General features: G+C 41.3%; 1 protein-coding gene across 19 annotated transcripts in view; it reads left to right on the forward strand.

The window, feature by feature from the left end:
• Positions 1 to 4,181: 4,181 nt before the first annotated feature.
• scrib (scribble planar cell polarity protein) overlaps positions 4,182 to 21,384 on the forward strand; it is a 79,752-nt gene continuing 62,549 nt past the window's right edge. For 10 of the 19 annotated variants that reach the window (XM_076888227.1, XM_076888235.1, XM_076888240.1 and 7 more), the window contains exon 1: positions 4,183 to 5,275. In XM_076888227.1, coding sequence (XP_076744342.1) covers positions 5,117 to 5,275 — 159 coding nt within the window. In that variant the 5' untranslated portion in view covers positions 4,183 to 5,116. Of the gene's footprint in view, positions 5,276 to 21,384 lie in introns of all 19 variants that reach the window. The other 9 variants (XM_076888229.1, XM_076888236.1, XM_076888230.1 and 6 more) reach the window with 3 other exon arrangements.

The following is a 21,384-nucleotide window of genomic DNA, read 5'->3' on the forward strand; positions in this document are numbered from 1 at the left end:
AATAACATTTTATATTTATTTATTGAATTTTAAACTGGAGTAGTTAGTGACTTTGTGCAATTTTCTCCCATTGAAAAACCATCCAGTGGGCTGAACTGAACTTTGGCAGGCTGGTTGTGGCCCCTGGTGGCATCGTGGGCCTACAGTAGTGGTTGGTTTTCAGACCTGAAACACACAGGATCAGAGAGTAGTAAAATCTTTTTGGTGTTTTCAGGAAAGAGTGTGTGATTTCACATGATGCCATGGTTAAATTGTTTGGGGATAGAAATAAGACTCATTGGTTGTAAAATTGCGCAATATTAACATTTTATTGCTCAGAATTGCCCTCAGGCAGCCCCATGTCCAGTAAACGTTTCATGAATGAGGGCATGGAAGTCACTGCCAGGCATCAGTTTAAGGTTAGGCTTCCTTTTCTTACACATAGTTTCAAGAGCACATGATGGAAAACGGAAGCAAGATTATTAGCTTTAGAAATCTTGTGTATAAAGGTGTGCAGAAGTCTTTCATTATGACAGCGATAAGTGGTTTGGACAAAAGGTTTTGAGCATGAAGTGAAAAAAAGGGGGTCTTTAAAGATTACTTCTTTGGTTATTGAAACTGTACATATCTACATCTGCGTGATAGTCAAATGATATCTTGATAGGTAGTCCTCAATCTAAATCACTATGCAGATATATTTCAAGTCTTTTTCTTCTTCTTTCAGCTATTTCCTTTAGAGTCACCAAAGCAGGTATTGTCAGTTCTGCGATATGTACAGAACAAACACAGGATCAAAATATGATCTAGTTGTACTGTGTGCAACTAGAAAGAATTAATAATAAAATAAAATAGAAAGCTGTAACAATATGACATAAAACACAGTGGGATGCAAAAGTTTGGGCAACCTTGTTAATAGTCATTTTCCTGTATAAATCGTTGGTTGTTACAATAAAAAAATGTCAGTTAAATATATCATATAGGAGACACACACAGTGATATTTGAGAAGTGAAATTAAGTTTATTGGATTTACAGAAAGTGTGCAATAATTGTTTAAACAAAATCAGGCAGGTTCATAAATTTGGGCACTGCTGTCATTTTATTGATTCCAAAACCTTTAGAACTAATTATTGGAACTCAAATTGGCTTGGTAAGCTCAGTGACCCCTGACCTACATACACAGGTCAATCCAATAATGAGAAAGAGTATTTAAGGGGGTCAATTGTAAGTTTCCCTCCTCTTTTAATTTTCTCTGAAGAGTAGCAACATGGGGGTCTCAAAGCAACTCTCAAATGACCTGAAGACAAAGATTGTTCACCATCATGGTTCAGGGGAAGGATACAGGAAGCAGTCTCAGAGATTTAAGCTGTCTGTTTCCACAGTTAGGAACATATTAAGAAAATGGAAGACCACTCAGTTCAAGTTAAGGCTCGAAGTGGCAGACCAAGAAAAATCTCAGATAGACAGAAGCGATGACTGGTGAGAACAGTCAGAGTCAACCCACAGACCAGCAGCAAAGATCTACAACATCATCTTGCAGCAGATGGAGTCACTGTGCATTGCTCAACCATTCGGCGCACTTTACACAAGGAGATGCTGTGTATGAGAGTGATGCAGAGGAAGCTTTTTCTCCGCCCACAGCACAAACAGAGCCGCTTGAGGTATGCTAAAGCACATTTGGACAAGCCAGCTTCATTCTGGAATAAGGTGCTGTGGACTGATCAAACTAAAACTGAGTTATTTGGGCATAACAAGGGGTGTTATGTCATTCCAAGAAAAACACCTGCTACCTACAGTAAAATATGGTGCTGGTTCCATCATGCTGTGGGGCTGTGTGGCCACTGCAGGGACTGGGAATCTTGTCAAAGTTGAGGGACACATGGATTCCACTCAGTATCAGCAGATTCTGGAGACCAATGTCCAGGAATCAGTGACAAAGCTGAAGCTGCGCCGGGGCTGGATCTTTCAACAAGACAACGACCCGAAACACTGCTCAAAATCCACTAAGGCATTCATGCAGAGGAACAAGTACAACGCTCTGGAACGGCCATCTCAGTCCCCAGACCTGAATGTTATTGAAAATCTGTGGTGTGAGTTAAAGAGAGCTGTCCATGCTCGGAAGCCATCAACCTGAATGAACTAGAGATGTTTTGTAAAGAGGAATGGTCCAAAATACCTTCAACCACAATCCAGACTCTCATTGGAACATACAGGAAGCGTTTAGAGGCTGTAATTTCTGCAAAAGGCGGACCTACTAAATATTGATTTCATTTCATTTCCTTTTTTTTTTTTTTTTTTGTGGTGCCTAAATTTATGCACCTGCCTGATTTTGTAGCATGGGAGATGGGTGGTCTCGTAGGGTGTCTTGCATTGAAATCTGCTGCAGTGACCCGGTTACTGAGTTCACCAGATATCAACACAATTTCGATCCGCTCCTCACGTGTTAACCTCTTCGACATGTCAATGGCTGTGAACAAAGAGAAACTTGTAAATAACTCACGAAAGAATAAAGTTACATTGAAACCAAGCACACCATTGTTTTTCTTGTGACATTACCAATAAGTCTGATGTGTCACATGGCCCTCTTCCTATTGAAAAAAACAAAAGTTATGTCCAAGATGGCTGACTTCTAAATGGTCACCATGGTCACCACCCATCTTGAGGAGTTTGCCCCCTCACATATACTAATGTGCCACAAACAGGACTTTAATATCACCAACCATTCCCATTTTATTACGGTGTATCCATATAAATGGCCCACCCTGTATATTACTTTCAATGCTGATCATGACATTTTAATTCAAATGCTCTGTGATTTGGTTGGTTTTCATCACACCTAAAAGATAGAAGTGTTTATGGTCCAGTTAGTACCTTCAGTTAGATCTGGAGAAATAGAGATTCAGTCAGGGGTTCCTCAGGGATCAGCTCTTGGTCCAGTACTCTTTAACCTTTACATGTTTTGCATGGTACTATCAGAAAGAAGTTAATGGCCATTAACTTAGAAGTTTCTAAGTTAATGGCATTAACTTAGAAAAAAAACCCCAAACTTAGATAATTCATATCTCTAACTGACTTCCGAGAAACTGTTTAATTTGGAGGACTATCCAAATCATCAGTAGGATGACTTCAACTCGTTTGGAATGCAGCAGCCACAGTCCTTACACACACATGGAAAAGTTACCATACAGTTAAAAGATCTGCTCTTGAAGACCTGACAGGTTTAGTAGGGTTTTAGACACTGAGCAAGTCATAGACGATAGGTGCACCCATCCATTTTCTTCCACTTTTCCAGTTCAGGGTCACAGGGAGACAGCACTGCAGCCTATCCCAGCTGTCACGGGGCAGGGTATACCCTGGACAGGTTACCAGTCTATCACAGGGCTAACAGAGAGAGACAGGCAAATATTCACACATTCACACCTAGTTTAGAGTTGGTAGTTAACCTAACCCCACTACCCAGATGTCTTTGGGGTGTGGGAGGAAGCCGGAGAACCCAAACAGACTGATATTTGACAGTATTATCTGTTTGATCCCAGTTCAACACAAAATTACCTTTAAAATCCTTCTACTAGTTCATTAAGCACTCAGTGATTTGGCCCAATAGTACATCGATGACTTGCTCAGTGTCCATAACCCTACTAGACCTTTCAGGTCACCAAGTCCGATCTTTTAACTGCTGCCAGAATTAGATCTAAGTGTGCTGATGATGCTTTTAGTTATTGTGGTCCTGTTTACTGGAACAATCTGAACTGATCTCTGCATACATTTAAACACAGACTCAGAAACGTTTTATGTTAAAAGCTCTACATTTAACTCTCTTTGTGTGTGTGTGCTTTAACTTATATTTTACTTCTTTGTAAAAATGTGCTATATCAGTTTTATTGTATAAAAATTGTATATTCGTTGTATATTCCTGTTTATGCTTTATGTGTAAAAATCTGAGCCATACAAGGATTCTTGCAGATATATGCATTATTGCAGTTTAAAATAAAACTAAAGCCTAAGTTAAATAGTAAAAAGCCTATAAGCATTATGACCATTTTGACCATTAGATGAAAATATAATTTTCTTTTCTTTTACTAGCATGTGTTTGAAAAGCTTTTCTCCTTAACCTTGCTGAGAAATACCGCTAGGTGGTGTAATAAAGCAAGTCGTGGCCTCCGTTACAGAGGCGCAAAGCGGCGATGCTCCAGCTCAACCGAGCCCAGCCCCCCACACGGCAAACCGGCCTGCCTCGGTGCAACAGGGGAGGTAAGCGCGGCTGCGCACGGAGCTCCAGCACTTGCTACTGGCATTTTCACGCACGTCGGACTAAAAGAAAACTAACTGGGAAGTTTATTTGGATAATTTTGAGATGTCGCTAATATACCCCAAAGGCCGGCGTTTTCCATAGGTTTTATTATATCAGTATTAGCTAACGGCAGCTAGGCACAAAGACGTGCAGTCATCTATACTAGCCGATGCTGGCTAACTAACTAGCTTGAGGACATCCTACTATCATACTCGGGTTAATCTCTGCTGACTCGCTCTCTGTGCTGCGTTAGCTGTTTCGTTGTAGCCGTTTTATCTGTACCACAAGTCAAGTGGCTGTGTGTGTTTTTTGCAGTCGCCACTCATGAGTGCGACACTTGGAGCAGCCTTTCTGCGTAGCGGGCTTGTTTCGTGGTGCATGTTTTCCAGCTAGCCGCGGCAGAGCTCGGGTCTGATTCGGGGGATGTGGTGGCAGTAGAAAAACAAGCTAACGATACTCTCGTCAGTACGAAGAAGTGAGGAAACACTTGATCCGAGTGGGAGTTCTCGTTTTCTTTTTTTCGTTCATTCTTTCTTTTTTTTTTTTCGTTGTTGTTTACGTTGATCGTGATCCCGGGCTGGATGACGCTGACGCGGACCTGACAATCACTGGACACGGCTGAACTGAAACGGGGAATATCGCTAACAGATCGAAAGGATTATTTTGTGTCCCTTAAGTGGATTTCGGCCTCTTGTTAAGGATCTTCGTGTGAGCACAGCAAGTGTTTGACCCTCCAGCAAAAATACCCTCTCTCCTAGAGCGACCTTTTACCCCCACAGCTTCACCCTCCGATGCGGAGATTGCAGTAGCACCGGCAACCAGACCCCCCTCCCCTCCGGCGGCCGGACATGCTGAAGTGTATCCCCCTGTGGCGCTGCAACCGCCACGTCGAGTCGGTGGACAAGCGGCATTGCAACTTGCAGACGGTTCCTGATGAAATATTTCGATACAGCCGCAGTTTGGAGGAGCTTCTCCTTGATGCCAATCAACTCAAAGAGCTACCAAAGGTATGCAGAGAATTTAAAACACCCATATACCAATACCCAGAGGGTGAGTCAGTACATGTCACTGCGCCAAATCCACATTTGCTAACAGTTGAGAATCACTCACCTGTTGTAGAGAAAAAAGGTGACATAACCAATAAAGCAGTTTGCATAATGTCAGCTGCTCAGGTACTTCCTCCTTATCAGTGCTGCCTCATTCCTTGCTTGGAAATGAGTTGCAGTGTTGTAACAACACATTCATTACAAAGTTGTGCTGCACATATGTTAGTGGATAGTGGGGCCAGTAATCAGTCCTTCTACAGTCAAAGCCATTAGTTGGTGTTACCTTATTTGCAATGGATTTATCTTGGCTTTTCTATTTTTTAAGTATATAAGTGAATTAAATCCTAAGTAAAAAAAAAACAAAAAACCCCAATCCAGTATCATTTGTGTGTTTTTTGTCAAGAACAGTAGAGTGCTGATAAGCCAGAGTTTATCAATAGAAGAAAAAGTAGAGTATGGCGTAAATACTGGGGTGTTATTGTCTGTTAAGAAGAGTATAGAGGGTAGATGGACTAGCTCGGATCAAAACAGCTGGCATGCACAGTGTTGCCTGTAGCATTGGCCAGTTGGATTGGATGCAGCCTCTTGAAGGCATGCGTGGAATGACTTGCAAAGCCATCCCCACCCACACTCCCACAGTTTGAAATATGACAAAAGTTCTCTTTGCACTGCTCAGTTTATTTTAAGGGGAGCAGGACTGCTGTCGGTATGATTTCTTCAGACTTGCGGAACAAAACATTTGCTTCTTGCCTCTCAAGTGTTTAGTTGAAAACATTGTTCATCGGTAAGACCAGTGATTATCGTGCTCGTCATGTTGCTGGGAGTATGTATGAATAGACATTGTCTGTCTTTATTTCACAACTTTAGCTTTAGTGGTGAAAGGGACGAGTGGCATATTCACCGATAAAGATTGTTAACAACTCAAGGTCAGCCGAGGCTGAAGTGTTGGCACCGGACCACCTGGGAATCAAAACACAATAGAGCTTTTTGTTATTTTCTCAGAGCAGTAGATACACATTCATTGCAGGAACCACTGTTGACCATTTATCCTACAGTCTTTTGGTAAATAAAACTGATATTCAAGACAAGAAAAAGGGGACAACCATTATCATATTTTCATATAAAGTAGCTTTGCATGATTGAAAGTTTAAAATAATCCACATTTATCTTACACTGTGCATTGGTGCAGCCCTTGAGATTGTAACCGTTTGAAATAAGCCGCTTTAGTTTCCTTTACTATCCAGTCAGAGCCAGGTTTTTGTGATTGGCTGTCTCTTGCAAACAGAGAGACAGCCTATCACTGTCTCGCTGTAATCAGTCATCAAGGATCCAAGTTAAACTTTACATAAATAAGGTAAAAAAAAAAAAACCTTAAAATTTTTCTGTTCCACCCCACAGTCTGAGAACTACAGGTGTAGACTTATTTGGGCAATTTTTGTATTTTATTTCCTTTTCTTCCCTTAGTTTTTTTTAAACTACACTCTTACTGCCTTAGGAATTAAAATCTTGTAGGTTTTCTATTGTGCATGGAGAAAAAAATCAGCTGAACTATCTTAGCCTAGTTTGCCTGATCAGGTTCACTGGCAGACAGAGTGCTTTTCCTCAACTTCGTACCTGACAGACATCCACGGTGTACCTGGTTCCTGTCCTCTGAAACACAGAGTGACAGGCTTTAATCGAGAGACATAAATGTGTGGTGACAGAATGTCTCCTGTGGTCACGGTGAATGCGTAGCGTGCAGACACGAAGCATCTGGGTGCTCTGTGGTCCTCAGAATCAGCGGGGCTTCAGCGAGGAAGCGGCGCGAGGGGGTCAGGTCAATACAGGGTTGGAAACAAGGACACTGACTGTATGATGAATGGCATTGCCACTATGAGCTCACAGCTGAGTGCCTCTGTGCAGTTCTGTGCTCCTGCCCTGTCACTATGTATTCAAGTCAGAGATGACTCTCTGGACCTACTAGTCAGTCTTCAGCTATTTTTAGACTCAGTCTCACATCCTAGTTGTTTGTTTGTTTTTTCTTCTGTTGCTCATCAGTTCATCATGTGGGTCTGTGAACGAGCCAACCTTTCATATGACAAACAGCCTGGACAGCCTGGCCTGCTTTTTTCCTGCACCACCATGTACAACATGTGCCATAGATGGAGAATAATTGGCTCAGGGGGTGACACCTCTGCAAACTGTCACTTCTTTTAAATTAGCAAAGACGCGCTGGCCAGGTGTGTGTGTGTATGTGATAGGTAACGTATTGAAAAAGATTCAAGCACCTTTTCACAAACTATAGATGCTGAAATGCAGTTAACTGCTTTTAAATTGGTAGTGAAGAATAAAGCAGTCAAGATGTAGCAGTAATTAGTGTCACGCTGGGTGTGCATGGGTCTGGATGCTGTTGGTAGGGGTTTAACGGCGTGAACAGATGGGAGATTTGCACGGCCCATCCTGACAGTTTAAGTTTGCTATGACTCGGCCCCAACCGCACTGCTCGCTGTTATCTCTGGTGATGATGTCTCCCATTTCCTAATTCAACAGCATCTTATCTGGGCACTGATTATTTTATGTAGAACAGTAATAGCATTAAGTTTGACTTATGTGTGTGGACTGGGTTTAGAGAGCCTTTAAGTCAACCACTGGATGGGGATTCCCCACATGTTCATACATCCTTAGTTGTTAATGCCACTCTCTTTCTCATGACAGGGAGTCCTTAATCATGCATTTGTTTTGCTGCTGGGTTCCTTATTGTGTAAATTACCATGTAGTTTGACTGTCAGGGTTTTCCTGACTTAAGACGGGCCTTTGGTGGGTGACTACACATGTAAGCTGGATTTGTCTGCAGAAAACTTCTAGGAAAACCCCGAGTATAAAAGGCCAAATTCTCCTGAATCCAAAGCAATGCTAGAGAAATCATTGATCTTAATTAAAGTTTAATAAAAGTCATAAATTGTAAAATGAAATGTAGTAGTCTCTCTACTTTCAGCTCTGTATTCTCAGCAAGGATGTTTGCTGTCTGAATTTCTTTTTAGCCGCTTTGAAAAACTAGCCTAGGCTGGAATATCATATGGAGGAAGAGGGAATAATCTTTTTAGCCACTCTCAAGTCCCATGACAGGTTACAAAGAAGTCCATTCACCCATCTGATTTCCTCCCATATCCAATGTCATAGCTCTTCATGTTTCCTGTGTGCTCTGTGTTGGCCTTCACCAGGCTTACACTAAATTTGCAGGCATATCATGATTCAAATGATCAATTTTAAGATTGTGTGTGTGTGTGTGTGTGTGTATCAGTTACACCTGCCAAAATCAAACAGCAGGTTGCTGCTGTTTGCAGCTTTTCAATATATGCACTTGCTCTTGCTCTTGCTCTTCTATTGTTGAACTAGGGAACAAATCCTAACTGGGTGTGCCCCGGTAAGACTTTGCCAAACAGGTTTTATGCATGTCACTGCCGGTGTTGTTGCCTAATAGGGCCTTCCAGGTACAACTGAAGGTAAATGTTACAATAATTTATATGATTTGCTGTCTCAACACTGCTCAAAACCAGTTGTATGACGAATATGTTATTAAATAAGTGCATTATTTAGTTGTCTGTCATAGCTGTGAATGCACTGCTTTCTTGTTTATCTCCTTGACTGAATAAACTTGTAAGGTTTTATTTTAACTTGGTAAAGTTATGAGTGCAGATATTTAGTTTTGAATGGAGACAGGATGTAAACATGCTTGTTAAATAGGATGGGTGACGTTGTAGTCTTTTAAATCCTCAGCTGTCACCCTCTCTGTATGTGCTGACAGATCTGTGGCTAAAGGGCAGATTAGGGCTTCACCCAGCCATGAAAAAGCCCCGCAGCGCAACAGTTGTGACCCCTGCATGCAAGCCGGCTCGCCTCTGCGCACACTTCCTGTGGTATCTGCTTCTTTGCCACTTTGCGAATGTAAAATGCATTGATAAACATCTTGAGCGCCATTCTCCTGACTCCCTTGTGTTTATTCGGCCTTCGGTCAAATGAAACCCAAAGTGGCCTATTCACTTAACCTTGACTAAATGTGAACCAGTTTACACGAGTTTGAATGGGCAAGTGTATCTTATGGAAAAGCGATTGTACCCATCTTCTGTGTAATCCTTAATAAAGGTGTAAGAGAACATCACCCTGACTGGAATTTATAGCCTGAAGTGGGATGCTCACTAAGTTTTAGTGTCATAATCTAGGACGTGTATATTTCACCCTGTGTCCTCTTGAGTTATGCATTCTGTCTCGCCTCCCCGAGTTTCCAGTTAACTTTACAGTGGAGTCCTGGTTTGTCTCTCCCCTGCGACTAGCTGAAGTAGGCTAGGGCCAAAGATAAATTGCACCTGCCGGTGGCCTCTCTGCGGTAAAACGAAATCTGGCTTTTCTGCTTTCCTGCTGTTCATAACGTAGGGTAAAGCCGTTGTCCACACAGTGTAAACGTGTCCACATCTTAAGACAAACAGTAATATCTCCTCTTTGTGAAATTGACCCACCCCACTGTGGTTGTGAGAAAGCAGAAGTAATATTTTGCAATCACCGTTATCGTCATCATAATCACCACCCCGCTTAAAATTGAAAACACATCCAGAGCTGGTGAGACTATGAAGAAAGAGCAATGTGAGAGGTCGGTTTCTTTTCGATGCACAAGCTCATTCAGCAGGTTTCTTTGTCTGAGCTGATGACCAGCTGGTCTCACATCCTGCCTGCCCCTCCCCCTCAATCTAGTGGGACAGAGGGGTAATGGGAGGTGTATGTCTGAGCGAGAGAGTGAGTATATAGTGGTGATTGGAGGGGGTTATTCCGGAGATGGATTAACAGGAGTAGGGGGGTTCTGTGAGTTGAGCTGAACTCCACTCATCCTCACTCCTCTGGGGGTCTGGTGGGGTCATTCATCAGTCCATGACGTGCAGTGTCAGGTGGGAAAGAAGAAGTCTGCGAAGTGGTCACAGATCCCAGATCTGCATTACACAGCTACAGGTGTGCATTCTCCTTCCCGCCCCCATTTCAAGCCCAGTATCAGAAAAATCTTAAAAAGGGATGGTAAAGTAATTTTTTTTTGTTTGCAGTCATGATCAGGGTATATTATGCACCAATCTTATAAGTAAAATGCATTCAGATTGAAATATAATATTGGTTATGTTATTAACAGAGTTGTTTTTCATGGCTAAACCAATTTTTTTTCTTTGCCTATACCTGTCCAAATCAGATTATGTATTTTCAATTAATAGTGGGGTTAGGCTAATTTTATTCATACATCATATTTTAAAAAGCAGCTCTCGCCTCCAAATCTGGACTTTTTTTTTGCCCTTTATTAAAGTGGAACTGAGACAGAAGGAACATGGAAAAAACATTAGATTTGAGGTTGTGAGGATTCCACGAGCCGGCATGAGACCGTTTGGCATTTTAAAACCTTCTTTCTGGGAAGTGGCAGCGTTTAACTATGTAAAAGGAATCATAGAGTGCAACACGTTGCTTCTGTAAGGCATGCACACATCTGACTCGGTGCATGTTACTACTGCTCAATTATGGCAAAAGTCCCAATGAGAATTTCTTTTTTTTTTATATGATTACTTAGTCTCATTAATGCTAGATTCATGAGTGAAACTTAATTAAACAAAAACCCAAACAAATGCTAACTAAAATGGGAGGGACAGTATTTGGAAGAGGTGTGCCTAAAGACAAAAGAGCACCATCATAGTGAAACAGGTTGTAGTGTGATAAGTGTTTCATCTTGTTTTTACTTATGAAGAGAAGGCAAAATGGTAACTGAAATTAACGTTTGAAGTACACAGCCTAGTTATATATCTAAAGTATATGTGGACCAACAGCCAACATGTACTTGGAAAGGGTATATACCTCTCATATTGCTCTGTGCCAAGAGAGATTATATCTGTTTTGACCTGAATGAGTGTTTCATCTCAGGTTATTTCTCAGAAAACAATGCTGAACGTTTTCTGAATCCAGCAGCTGAAATGCTTGACTTGTGAGTTGCTCTTCAAATTTAGCAATTACTAACGGATGATAATTGATAATCTGAATGAGTATTGCTTGCAAGTCACCTTGATATGGAGAATAAACGCAATCTACAACTCGTAGCCTCGTTATAATACGATCCGAGTCCGATCCTGTGTGTTTAAATTGACTTTGAGCACAGTAGCACATTGCTCATCAAATGATCCTGTGTCTTCAGTGTGATTCGGACTAGATGCTGGTCTGTGTGTTGCTGTCTCACACCACTCTCCCGTGCACTCTGGCCTCTGCCTCAAAGGTAAACACAGAGGCAAAGCTCTGGTGAATAATTGATGGCTGTGGTGGCAGTGGCAGCTGTTTGCAGTAGGGGAGAGTCTGTAGCTGCTGGTGCAATGAGATAGGAAGGATACCTGGTGTTGGCTAAAGACAGACATGATGTAAGGTGACACCATTTTTTTTTGTCCCTCTGTATTTATGTGTTGATCTTATCCTGTAAACAGTTGGTTTAGAAACATCAGAAAGGCATAGGGCTACTTGTCTCTAGGAATGATGTTTATTCTGCATGAGTAAACTGTCTATGGCATTTGCACATCTTCATCAGGTTATGTTTAGGCTACAGACTCCAAAAGGAGGAAGAAAATCACTGCTGTCAATGAGCATATGAAGTTTGGAGCGTTTCAATTCAGCTGTGACATTTCTTCATGAAAGGATGCTGTTTCTGAACTTTCTGATCGTACAGAAGCTCAGGGGCAGCACTCCCAGTCACACAAGTGGCCCTTTGAGGCTAATCTGTCAGGGTGTCGATGTCCCCGTGGGGGGAATAGGTCATCCAGGATGGCATTAAAAACCAACCACAAACAAACGCTGCCCTTTATCTGTAGGCCACACACAATCACTGAGGGCCTATCACTCTGAAAAGTGATAGGCCTCACATCCTCTGTCCAGTGTACTGTCTGTACCAGTGGTTTGTGAATGGATTGCCGCCCTTTATCTTAAGCCTCCTTATCTCAGTCTAATTTAATTTTAATAGTTGAAGAAACCTGGCAGATTTGCATAAAAACTGTAGTTGTGATGCATGCAGAATTAGGCTCAGGCATGAGTGATCTCTGTGGTGACAATATGATGAGTAGATACATTTTGTAATCTTATGGAGCAGCCTAGGTCAGTTCACCTGACCTCGAGTCATTTATAAGAGAAGTTCATTGTTCATTAATTTCCTCAGTCATCTTACCCGCTCCACTCCCAGGTTAAACCAGGTTAAGTTCAATATTGCAGAGTATTTACAGCCACGGTGTGAATGAGGGGAAGAGAAAGAGCATGAACTGTGTGGATTTATTCCCTAACATTCCCTAACAGCTGTGCCGTTATCAGACTGATGGAGCCATTTATACCCGCCGTTAAGGAGCAAGAAACTGCTGTGCTCTCCTTAACAATAGATGTCGCCACTTAGACAGCATCATGGAATAAGTGTTGATATGGAGGAGAAGAAGTCAAAATTGAAAGGCAAGACTTTGTCAAGTGTTTTTTGGGGGGGGGGTTTTTGCAAAAATTTTTCCACAAACTCACGTTTTCAAACATTTGGAACATCTCTGTGAGCTTCTGTGCAACATTATTGTTAAAAATGCGGTTGAAAACTGGCGCGATCGTACACTAGTATCTTTGACCCAACCACGACGGCCGCTCGCAAAGCACCAGGTTACAAAACTCAAGAGTGACATGACTGGTCGGTGTCACAGGATGTGATGTGAAAATCATCATCAGACACAATCGACACGTCGAGCATAAAAGCGCCTCAAGTTCAGGCCGGTCAGATCTGTTAACGGCTGTGTTTTTTCTTGTTGATTGCTTTATGTTGGGAGCGTCTCTGTGAGCAGGAAGTGGGATTAATTAAGTTAGTCCTGGAATGGACTGTTTTTGTGTGACCATCTTGAATCTGGACCTTGTTTTTTAGAGCATTTAGAAAACGCAGCGTTTTAGAAAAATTGGGTTATGTTTTAATGCTGTTTGTTCCAGTACTCCTCCAAGCACAGCATTGTTTCTGTTTGTTTCTTGCCCCTGCTCCTCCCGCTCTCGCTCTCCCTCTGTCTTCCATATACATGCTCACAGTGCATAACTGATGGTGTTTCTGATAAAGGACGTTAAGCACCTTGTTTCTTTGTAATCCTAAACGATGTAGCATGAACCATGAAGGAATGTTAAGCTTGAGATCTCAAAGGTAACGATAAAGAAGCATAAATAACACAGCCACAGCAGTGCTTACTACTTTGATAGCATTGTCTGCACACCAGTTTAACTCTTCATCAATTGATGTTACTGCCATCCAGCCACACTGGTTCAAAACCAATACTTTTCACCTTAACCCAAATTTTGAGTAAATATTGTTTCCAAGCCATAGACTGAGCCTTGCATATTTTTACCTTCCCATTGGAGATGTTGATGAAACCCTTGCATTTTCCCTCCCATCTGCTATGTTCAGCCCTGACAGTATTACAACTACAGCAGTGTTTTTTACTATGATGCCCATGTGTACATACTACTTCAGTGCTCTTTACCTAATGTTAGACACTCACTGATGTCACACACATTCTGCACTGTAGACTGTATATAAGTGGGCGAGCAGCTACGTCCGTCCTTTATACAGTCCGTATGTGGTTTAGCTGCTTTTGCTCTGTGAAACACAGAAAATTAAATCTTTCATTCCCGAAGCATGCAGATTTATTAAAACAAACCATTTGTGTACTTTTGTTCAATATCAAGTATGTTCTCAGAGTTCAGGATTTCCTTAACATTAAAGCTATCACTGACTGAACAATCATTAACAACTTATCTAAATTGCCTGCTTCTCTTCCTTATTGATCACAGTATTGATTTTCCCTCCCATTAGCTGGTATCATGAGTGGGTTTTGCAGCCAGTGTTCTGACCATCTACTGATCCTTAGATAAATCAGCTAATACATCTTTATTTACCATTTGCAGTTTTGTATGGCATTTATCATATTTATTTTACCCATGTTTGCACAGCATCTTCCGTTTTTCTGCACTGATGAGCTCTTTAACTAATATATTACAAAACTTTCTTGAAGTGCAAACTTTCTACTTTTGAGTAGAGGGTGGAAGGAGCATATGGATGTTTCCTTTGGTGGATTGTTTTCCGTTGTTGTATTGACTTGAATTGACTTTTTTTGTCCATTTTTGTGTAGGATTGGTAGTATTTACTATTTCTATGTGTGCTTTGGCACAGAGAAAAAACATTCAAACAAAGAAGATATATTTATTGTTCTCTCTAAAAATGTAAGGCCCATCTGTGTGGAAATGGTCTTGTTACTGTGTTCATGGTTGGTTTATTAGTTTTTAAGCAAACACAATGTAGCACAGGCTGGGTGATGCCACACTTTCAGGCCTCTAATAGAGAGGTGCTGATGGGTAAATGTTTGTGTGTAATACAGGAAGAATGAGTGCAAGAGGTCAATAGAAAAAAGCACAGCAGGGATCTTCGGAGATGACAAAGCGGCATGCACGCATATATGTGCCATGCTCATGCCGCTGATGAATAATGAACGAGGCTGTGCCGGGTTTGTGTAGGACGCGGTGACGCTTTGTCCTCTATGGGTGCGTGCACATCAGCAGCCCCTCCGAGCACATATCTGTTCATCTCCAGTGCTACTTTTTCTAAAGAAATGCGTTTGTCTCAGCACTTAAGCCTTTCCTTTCCTTTTTCTTGTGTTGACCTCTTAGCTTTGAAGTGACTTGATGTGGTCACAACAGAGCTGCCAAATCTGATGACTGATGCAGTAAGTGTTGATAGACATGGCATTGTTTACAGTAAAAGGTCAGTTATTTTAACTTGAGCCGTCGCAGCATTTCACAATACAACTCTTTGTGCTCATTTTCTCAGAGGGTGGCTTTCTAATAATACTTCTCCCACCAGGCAAACTTGACAAATCATTTATAGACTTCTGCAGCTTTCCAGAAAATGGGAATCTTTTGAACTCAGGGTGCCCTTTTACATCTTTTCTTATAAAAGGCTGGACCATTTACTCCTGTTTTGATACAGTTTTATGATTAGGGGTAGGGCTGCTCGATTATGGCAAAAATGATAATCACGATTATTTTCACTGAAATTGAGATCACGATTATTTGACGATATTTATTTCGTCCGCCAGAGCTTATATTATTTTTTTACATGCTGTAGTGCCATTTGTGGGAGCATTTCAAGTTGCTATACATCAATACAACTGTTATAGCCCATATTTTAAAAATGTGTATGCATTAAGTCCATAGTAACTACATTAATTGCAAAAAAGTGCAATAAACTACAAAAAAAATTGAAAATCGTTTTTGGTTTTTTTACATATATTTCTACTTGGAGAAATTTAAGAGGTTTATCCCTCAAAACTTTAAATACAAAAAAGTTGCAAAAAATAGTTTACAACAACAGGAAATTTATTTTGAGTGTCTTCATAGTTTTATTTTTGGAGATACAGCAATTTTTATATACTGCAGGAAAAACAAAAAAACAATCCTATGATGCAAATTTGCAAAGAATGTGCATGTGCATCAAAATAAACTATTTCCAGCAGTGCAATTCGAGTTCTAAGGCCTACAAGTAAAAAACTACATTTTCCGCAAAAACGACGTCACTTGCGATAGTTCACGTTGACGTCTTTTTCAATGTGGGAAGTGTTAAGAACAGCTGATCGGATCGGCAAAGCGTGTTTCTGGAATATTATGTTTTTGTTCCTGCAAGCTCTTTTTATGCAATTTTTGCAAAGCTATATGTGGAAGGAAACCGTGACCGAGGACAAGCTGATGGCATAAGATGTAAGTACAACTCCTCCGGTTTCATATGGAAAAAAATTTATTGTGCTAGCTTAGCGTTCAGGTTCTACAGGGATTTAAAAATAGTTACACAAAACGAGCATGCTGCTCTGACCGGCTTTAAAGGTTTAACAATAACAATGTATTGAATAATGACTTTAAAAAATAATATAAAATAGTGTGCAAATACTGATAACAGTGCAAATGTTTGCAATATAAGAAATAAATGAAAAATGTGAACTTTGCAGTGTTGCTCTGTGGTGCAGCTACGACACCATAGCAAAGTTTACACACTGTGTCTACTTGATCCACGTCTGACTCCGCGAAGCCATAATGTTTCCACACCACTTAAGTTTTTTTTTTTTTTACCTCTCTTTTCAACCAACGGCAGTCCACTCCTCTCCAAATAACTTCTGCTTAGCTTTCCGAGCTTCCCTCGGGTCCTCTTAATTGTTGTGACGCGTGTTCGAAATGCAGAGCAGTGCGCTTGATTTGCCACATGGAGCAGCGCGAGAGTAAAGCATGAGGGAGGGGCTAATAATCGGCTCAGTCATTTTTAATGATCGTTGAAAGCCCAGATCGTAATCGTGATTAAAATTCGATTAATTGAGCAGCCCTAATTAGGGGTCATTTTTAAGCAGATTTGCCTCAGCTCTCCCATAATAATGGTTTTGCTGAGACGTTGTGAGTAGCTCGATGTGTTCTGTGTAATTAACGGAGCGTAGCTGTGTTTGCACTGCAGAACGTGACTTCCTAGGAAATTCAGGCATGTCTGGAATCTCCAGGAGTTTGCCCTACCCTCTGGAAGCTGAACGGACTCTCCCCTCACTCTCACACACACTTGAACTCACTGATTTCACATTCCTGCTGGAAAAGCCCACACACAGACACTTCGCTCAGCGCTGCAGCTTGGCTGATACGCATAACATGCTTCAGTTCAATTCTCAAGCTAATCAAGCTTAATTTTAGTCTCCTTGTTAACTGTGAGCTTCCTTTAATCGAGTAGAGTTTTAATTAACCTAGCCTATGTTCTTCTGGGACTTGAAACACAACTGGGAGCACTGTGCAGAAGCTGAACTTGAAGAATAAGATGAAAATTCAGTTTCAGCTGGTCATTTTTTTCAGATTAAAGCCCAACAAGTGACAGTGATGTCTGCAGATGGATAGATATGTTTTTTGTTATAGGTTGTGTAAGAAATGCTAAAATAAAAAGGTTGCACCAATGTAGAGTGATCTGACGGATCATCATCTGTGAGTGATTGCCGATAAGATTCCAGTCAAGGTCTAAATTTACTCTTAGACTCATAATGGTTAACAAAAAAGTTACCGTAATGGTAGCACCTCTTCCCTCTTGATATGAGTGTGCATGTATGCCATAGCTGCATTGATTCGTAGTTGTCTGTTGACTTAATGGAAGCCTAGTGTAATTTCCTTTCTGGATGTGTGTGTTAAGACTCTTTGTGGAGAGCCATTTTTACATGCAAACACTGAACTAGTTAATGTTATTCTAGGTGCAAGGAGGAGAAAAAGAACCATTCCAATGTTAATATTTAATATCATTTTAGTAGTCCAGATTATGGTCAACAATTACGGTATGCTAAAACATCCATCGCCTATGCTCGTTCTCTTCAGGCTGAAAATCGGAAATAAACCCATAGGGTGAACATGCTGTGATAACCTGCTGCATTGAGCATTGACTGCTAGCGAGGACTTAAGAACTGCAGAAGGAAGGATGGTGCTGAGTATAATTAGCCGAGTTTATACTAAAAGTCCCCGGAGTGTTTAGTTCCAGGAATTGAAGCCATGGAGCTTTCAGAGAAACTAAAAGGTCCCTCAGCAATTTATTTGTTTTTGCTGTAATCTAAAGAAGCTCTAAAGAAGGTGTTGTCATTGTTCTTGTTGTTATTTTATGATTTGTATATTTAAAAGCGATGGCTGTTTTACTATGTGAGTTTTGCATGCACTAAAATAGAATGATAACCTTAACAAAAAAAAAGCCAAACCTTTTGGGGGTTGGTTAGTGGGTGGATGTGTTTTAACAGCAGAATTTGGCATCTTTCTGTACCTACTCCAGGGACGGTAAATCTGAGAGACCCCTGGAAAAACTACAGCGCAAAGTTTGATGCATTGGTTCAATTTGATGAGGACCATTTAAATTTTTTTTTTTTTTTTACCAATCTATAAGTTGGAAAACAAACAAACAAACAAATAAAAAAAAAATAGTGGACTGTTGCTCTCCCAAAAGTCACCATCAGCAGCTAAAAATTTGCTATCCCGATCTCAAATTAACGATTAAAGCTTTCATTGTTCTGCTATGTTTGGAGTTGACATCTTGGTTAAAGTTAGTAAACCCTGTGGATCCTGCGTTGCCGCTAATGAGGCAGCGGTTATGGTCAACAAGTATAACCAAATATACTTTTCCTTCAGCTACGTGTACCTTGCTGCAGCTTTCTCCTAAACGATAGGTGTTGCAAATAAGAAAAAATAGTGCTCGTTGCAGGAATGTGAATTAAAACTGATTACATTTCTTGGCCAGCTTGGGAATGCCGGTGATCTCACAGAAGAGACGGAGATGTTGCCCTGGCAGTACGAGTTCTGGGCTTCAACTGCTGCCCACATTACCCAGATAAACATAAAGTGATTGGATGGATGGGTGGATGGAAGCAGTGGAAAGGATTTCTGTCGAATGTATCATCTTTACACATTGCTGCAATACTTAACCTCTGTGCCACCAAAGAATTTATATTGATGGATCATAGGAATGCCTGCGGTGAGTCGCCTGCTCGCACAATCTAATCTGCAGCCTCTCCGTTTGGTGCACACCAGTTTAAAAAGTAAGAAAAAGCACAACAGTAGGTGGTTCATTCTAGCAACCTCGTGCCTGCTCCAAGTTCCTTTGGTGGATAGAAAGATGATGGTTAACAAGCTCTGAGCCTTGATGCTGGTCCATATATCATTGGATTTTAAAAATACTTAGTCTTTAGAGCAAGTTCCCCTGTTGACACAGGAGCATTTTTGTTTGTAAAGTGTGTGTGTGCACGCGCCACTAGATGCCTCTGGTTTGACACAAAAACATGTCAGATAAGATCAAGCACATACTGATACTTGTACCCTTGTTGGCTGAACTCATACTTCATAAGACACAGCTCATTGGCGACAGCACAATTCAATCAGTGCTCTAAAGAATGATGTGTCTTGCTTTTTTCCCCTTCTTTTTCTATTAATCTTTCTTACATGCATCATCGGGTCCGCCAGTATTGTATTTTTAGATCGGTTATTATAATCAAAGTTCACAACACGGGACGTGTAGAGGAGCGTGTTTCAGGCAGCCAATGGGAGTCGGCGTGTGAGTGCCTGCGGGCTTAGAGCTCATGTTTTGGTCGCTCCTGGCATTGATCCTCTCTGGAGTCATGTGGGAGTGGATTGTAGACAACTCTGTAATTACACTGTCTACATGACATACTAATAGGGTTTGGCTTGTAATCCTATGTAACGACATCCTTTTCTTGCATCTTGTATGGAAGGTAACAACTGCGGCTGTGGCTTAATGTATATGGAGAAAAATCTGTAATAAAATTGTAATTAGTATGAAGTCTTCACAGCGATGTTTGTCCTGCTTAAGTGGTGCAGAGGTTCACATGCTGCCATCTTTGGGCAGATAATGTGTCTGAATGAAGCGGTGCTCTGTTTTCATTTTATCGTCACTAGGGAGGTTTCTGCTTCCTCGATTCCCCCGGGCTTTTTCGCTGAACAAACGCTGGTCTCCAAGGTGATGGATCTCCCAGGCCAGCGGCTTGCCTGATGCGGGGGCACATTTATCCTGTGTTGTCAGGGAGAGCCACCAGATTGGCTGGGGCGTCCCAGGCACTGCAGACCTACTCTAGCTGCGTGTGCACACAGAGGCCGTCGATAGTCCAAAACTGCTTTTATCAGAGAAACCTTGACCTCTGTTTGCCCGAGCTAAAACTGTCAAACAGAAGAAGAGCGAGAGAGAGAAAACAAATGGGCTTGTTTCAGAGCCGCATTTGGTCTTTGGGTCTGTGAAGAAGCTACAGCAGCAAGTCAGAGACACGTTACAGCAACACCTAAAGTGGAGCAGTTATTTTTCCACTGGGGGTTGAACGCTAGATGGGCGAACAACATAGAAATGACTTTGTGCTGCTCTTGTAAACCACTTTTTGAACTTTTGTACCTTTTCTGAATATCTACACAATCACATGATGTTGTGCAAACTAGATTTCTTTTTAGATATCTGATTAAATTTGGCTGCTGGGTTTCAAAGTCCTTTTACTTGATTCCAGGAAACTGAGCGATACTGCAGTGTTTCCCACAGATTTAGACTATTTGTGGCCAGTGAGGGACATGTGCATGCATGTATGTGCAGCTGAGGTTTTGTTATATTCATTTATAGAATAATTCCTTTCATAAGTTTCTACTCTGGAAATATTTTATAAGCCAAGTACTTTGTGACGGTGAATAACTGTACAATAAATCAGCTGCTTCTCCAGTGAGTCTCTAATCCTGCGGTTGTCTGACAGAACCGCAATGTGTGAAATTGTCTCAGGATGTGGGATGGGTGGACAAGGGATAAAAATGCCTGGCCAGCAAGCTGGGCTGGAATTCACTGGCTGGTAGCGACTGAACTTTCAAAATAAGAGCAAAGTGACTGTACACGAGGAAAACTGTGGTTTGGGTCATTCGGTCACTGTCGTGGACTGCAGGTCCTTGTTCTGTGCTGCAGCCTCAGTGAGCTCAGTGCAGTGGCACATGGATTAGTTCTCCAGGTGCTGCAGGTTCTGATTCAAAGTTGATTTTCAGGACAGGTGGAGCACAGAGAAGTGGAGAGTGTACAACCATGAGATGAGATAGGATCTGAGCAACCCCTAACTAAATTTGGGACTTTGAGGGACATTTGTCTAATGCTTAGAGGTTGTCTGAAATTTTGGTACTTTAAAAAACTGCTGCCCTTGTGACCCAGCCTTGAATAAGCACAATAAAATGGTGATGGATGGATAGGAAAAACTGGTTTGCATGTAAGTTTGATATTAGAGGGTTAGGGATGTTCGTGTAAGATAAATATAAGCTGTTGTGTTTTATATGAAGCCAATTTCCCTGGCTCCCTCACTAAGTAAATACAGTTGACATAAATTAAAAGTAAACCTTTTTTTATGATCTTACCAAGTAAGCTGTGTACACTTTATTTCACTTTGCTGTCTGCTAATCATCTTTGGCTTTCAGTAGGCAAGAAATCTAGAGATAAGCACATCTTTTTGAGGCACAGT

Source organism: Maylandia zebra, linkage group LG9 (genome assembly GCF_041146795.1).
Source record: "Maylandia zebra isolate NMK-2024a linkage group LG9, Mzebra_GT3a, whole genome shotgun sequence".
Taxonomy (NCBI): domain Eukaryota; kingdom Metazoa; phylum Chordata; class Actinopteri; order Cichliformes; family Cichlidae; genus Maylandia; species Maylandia zebra.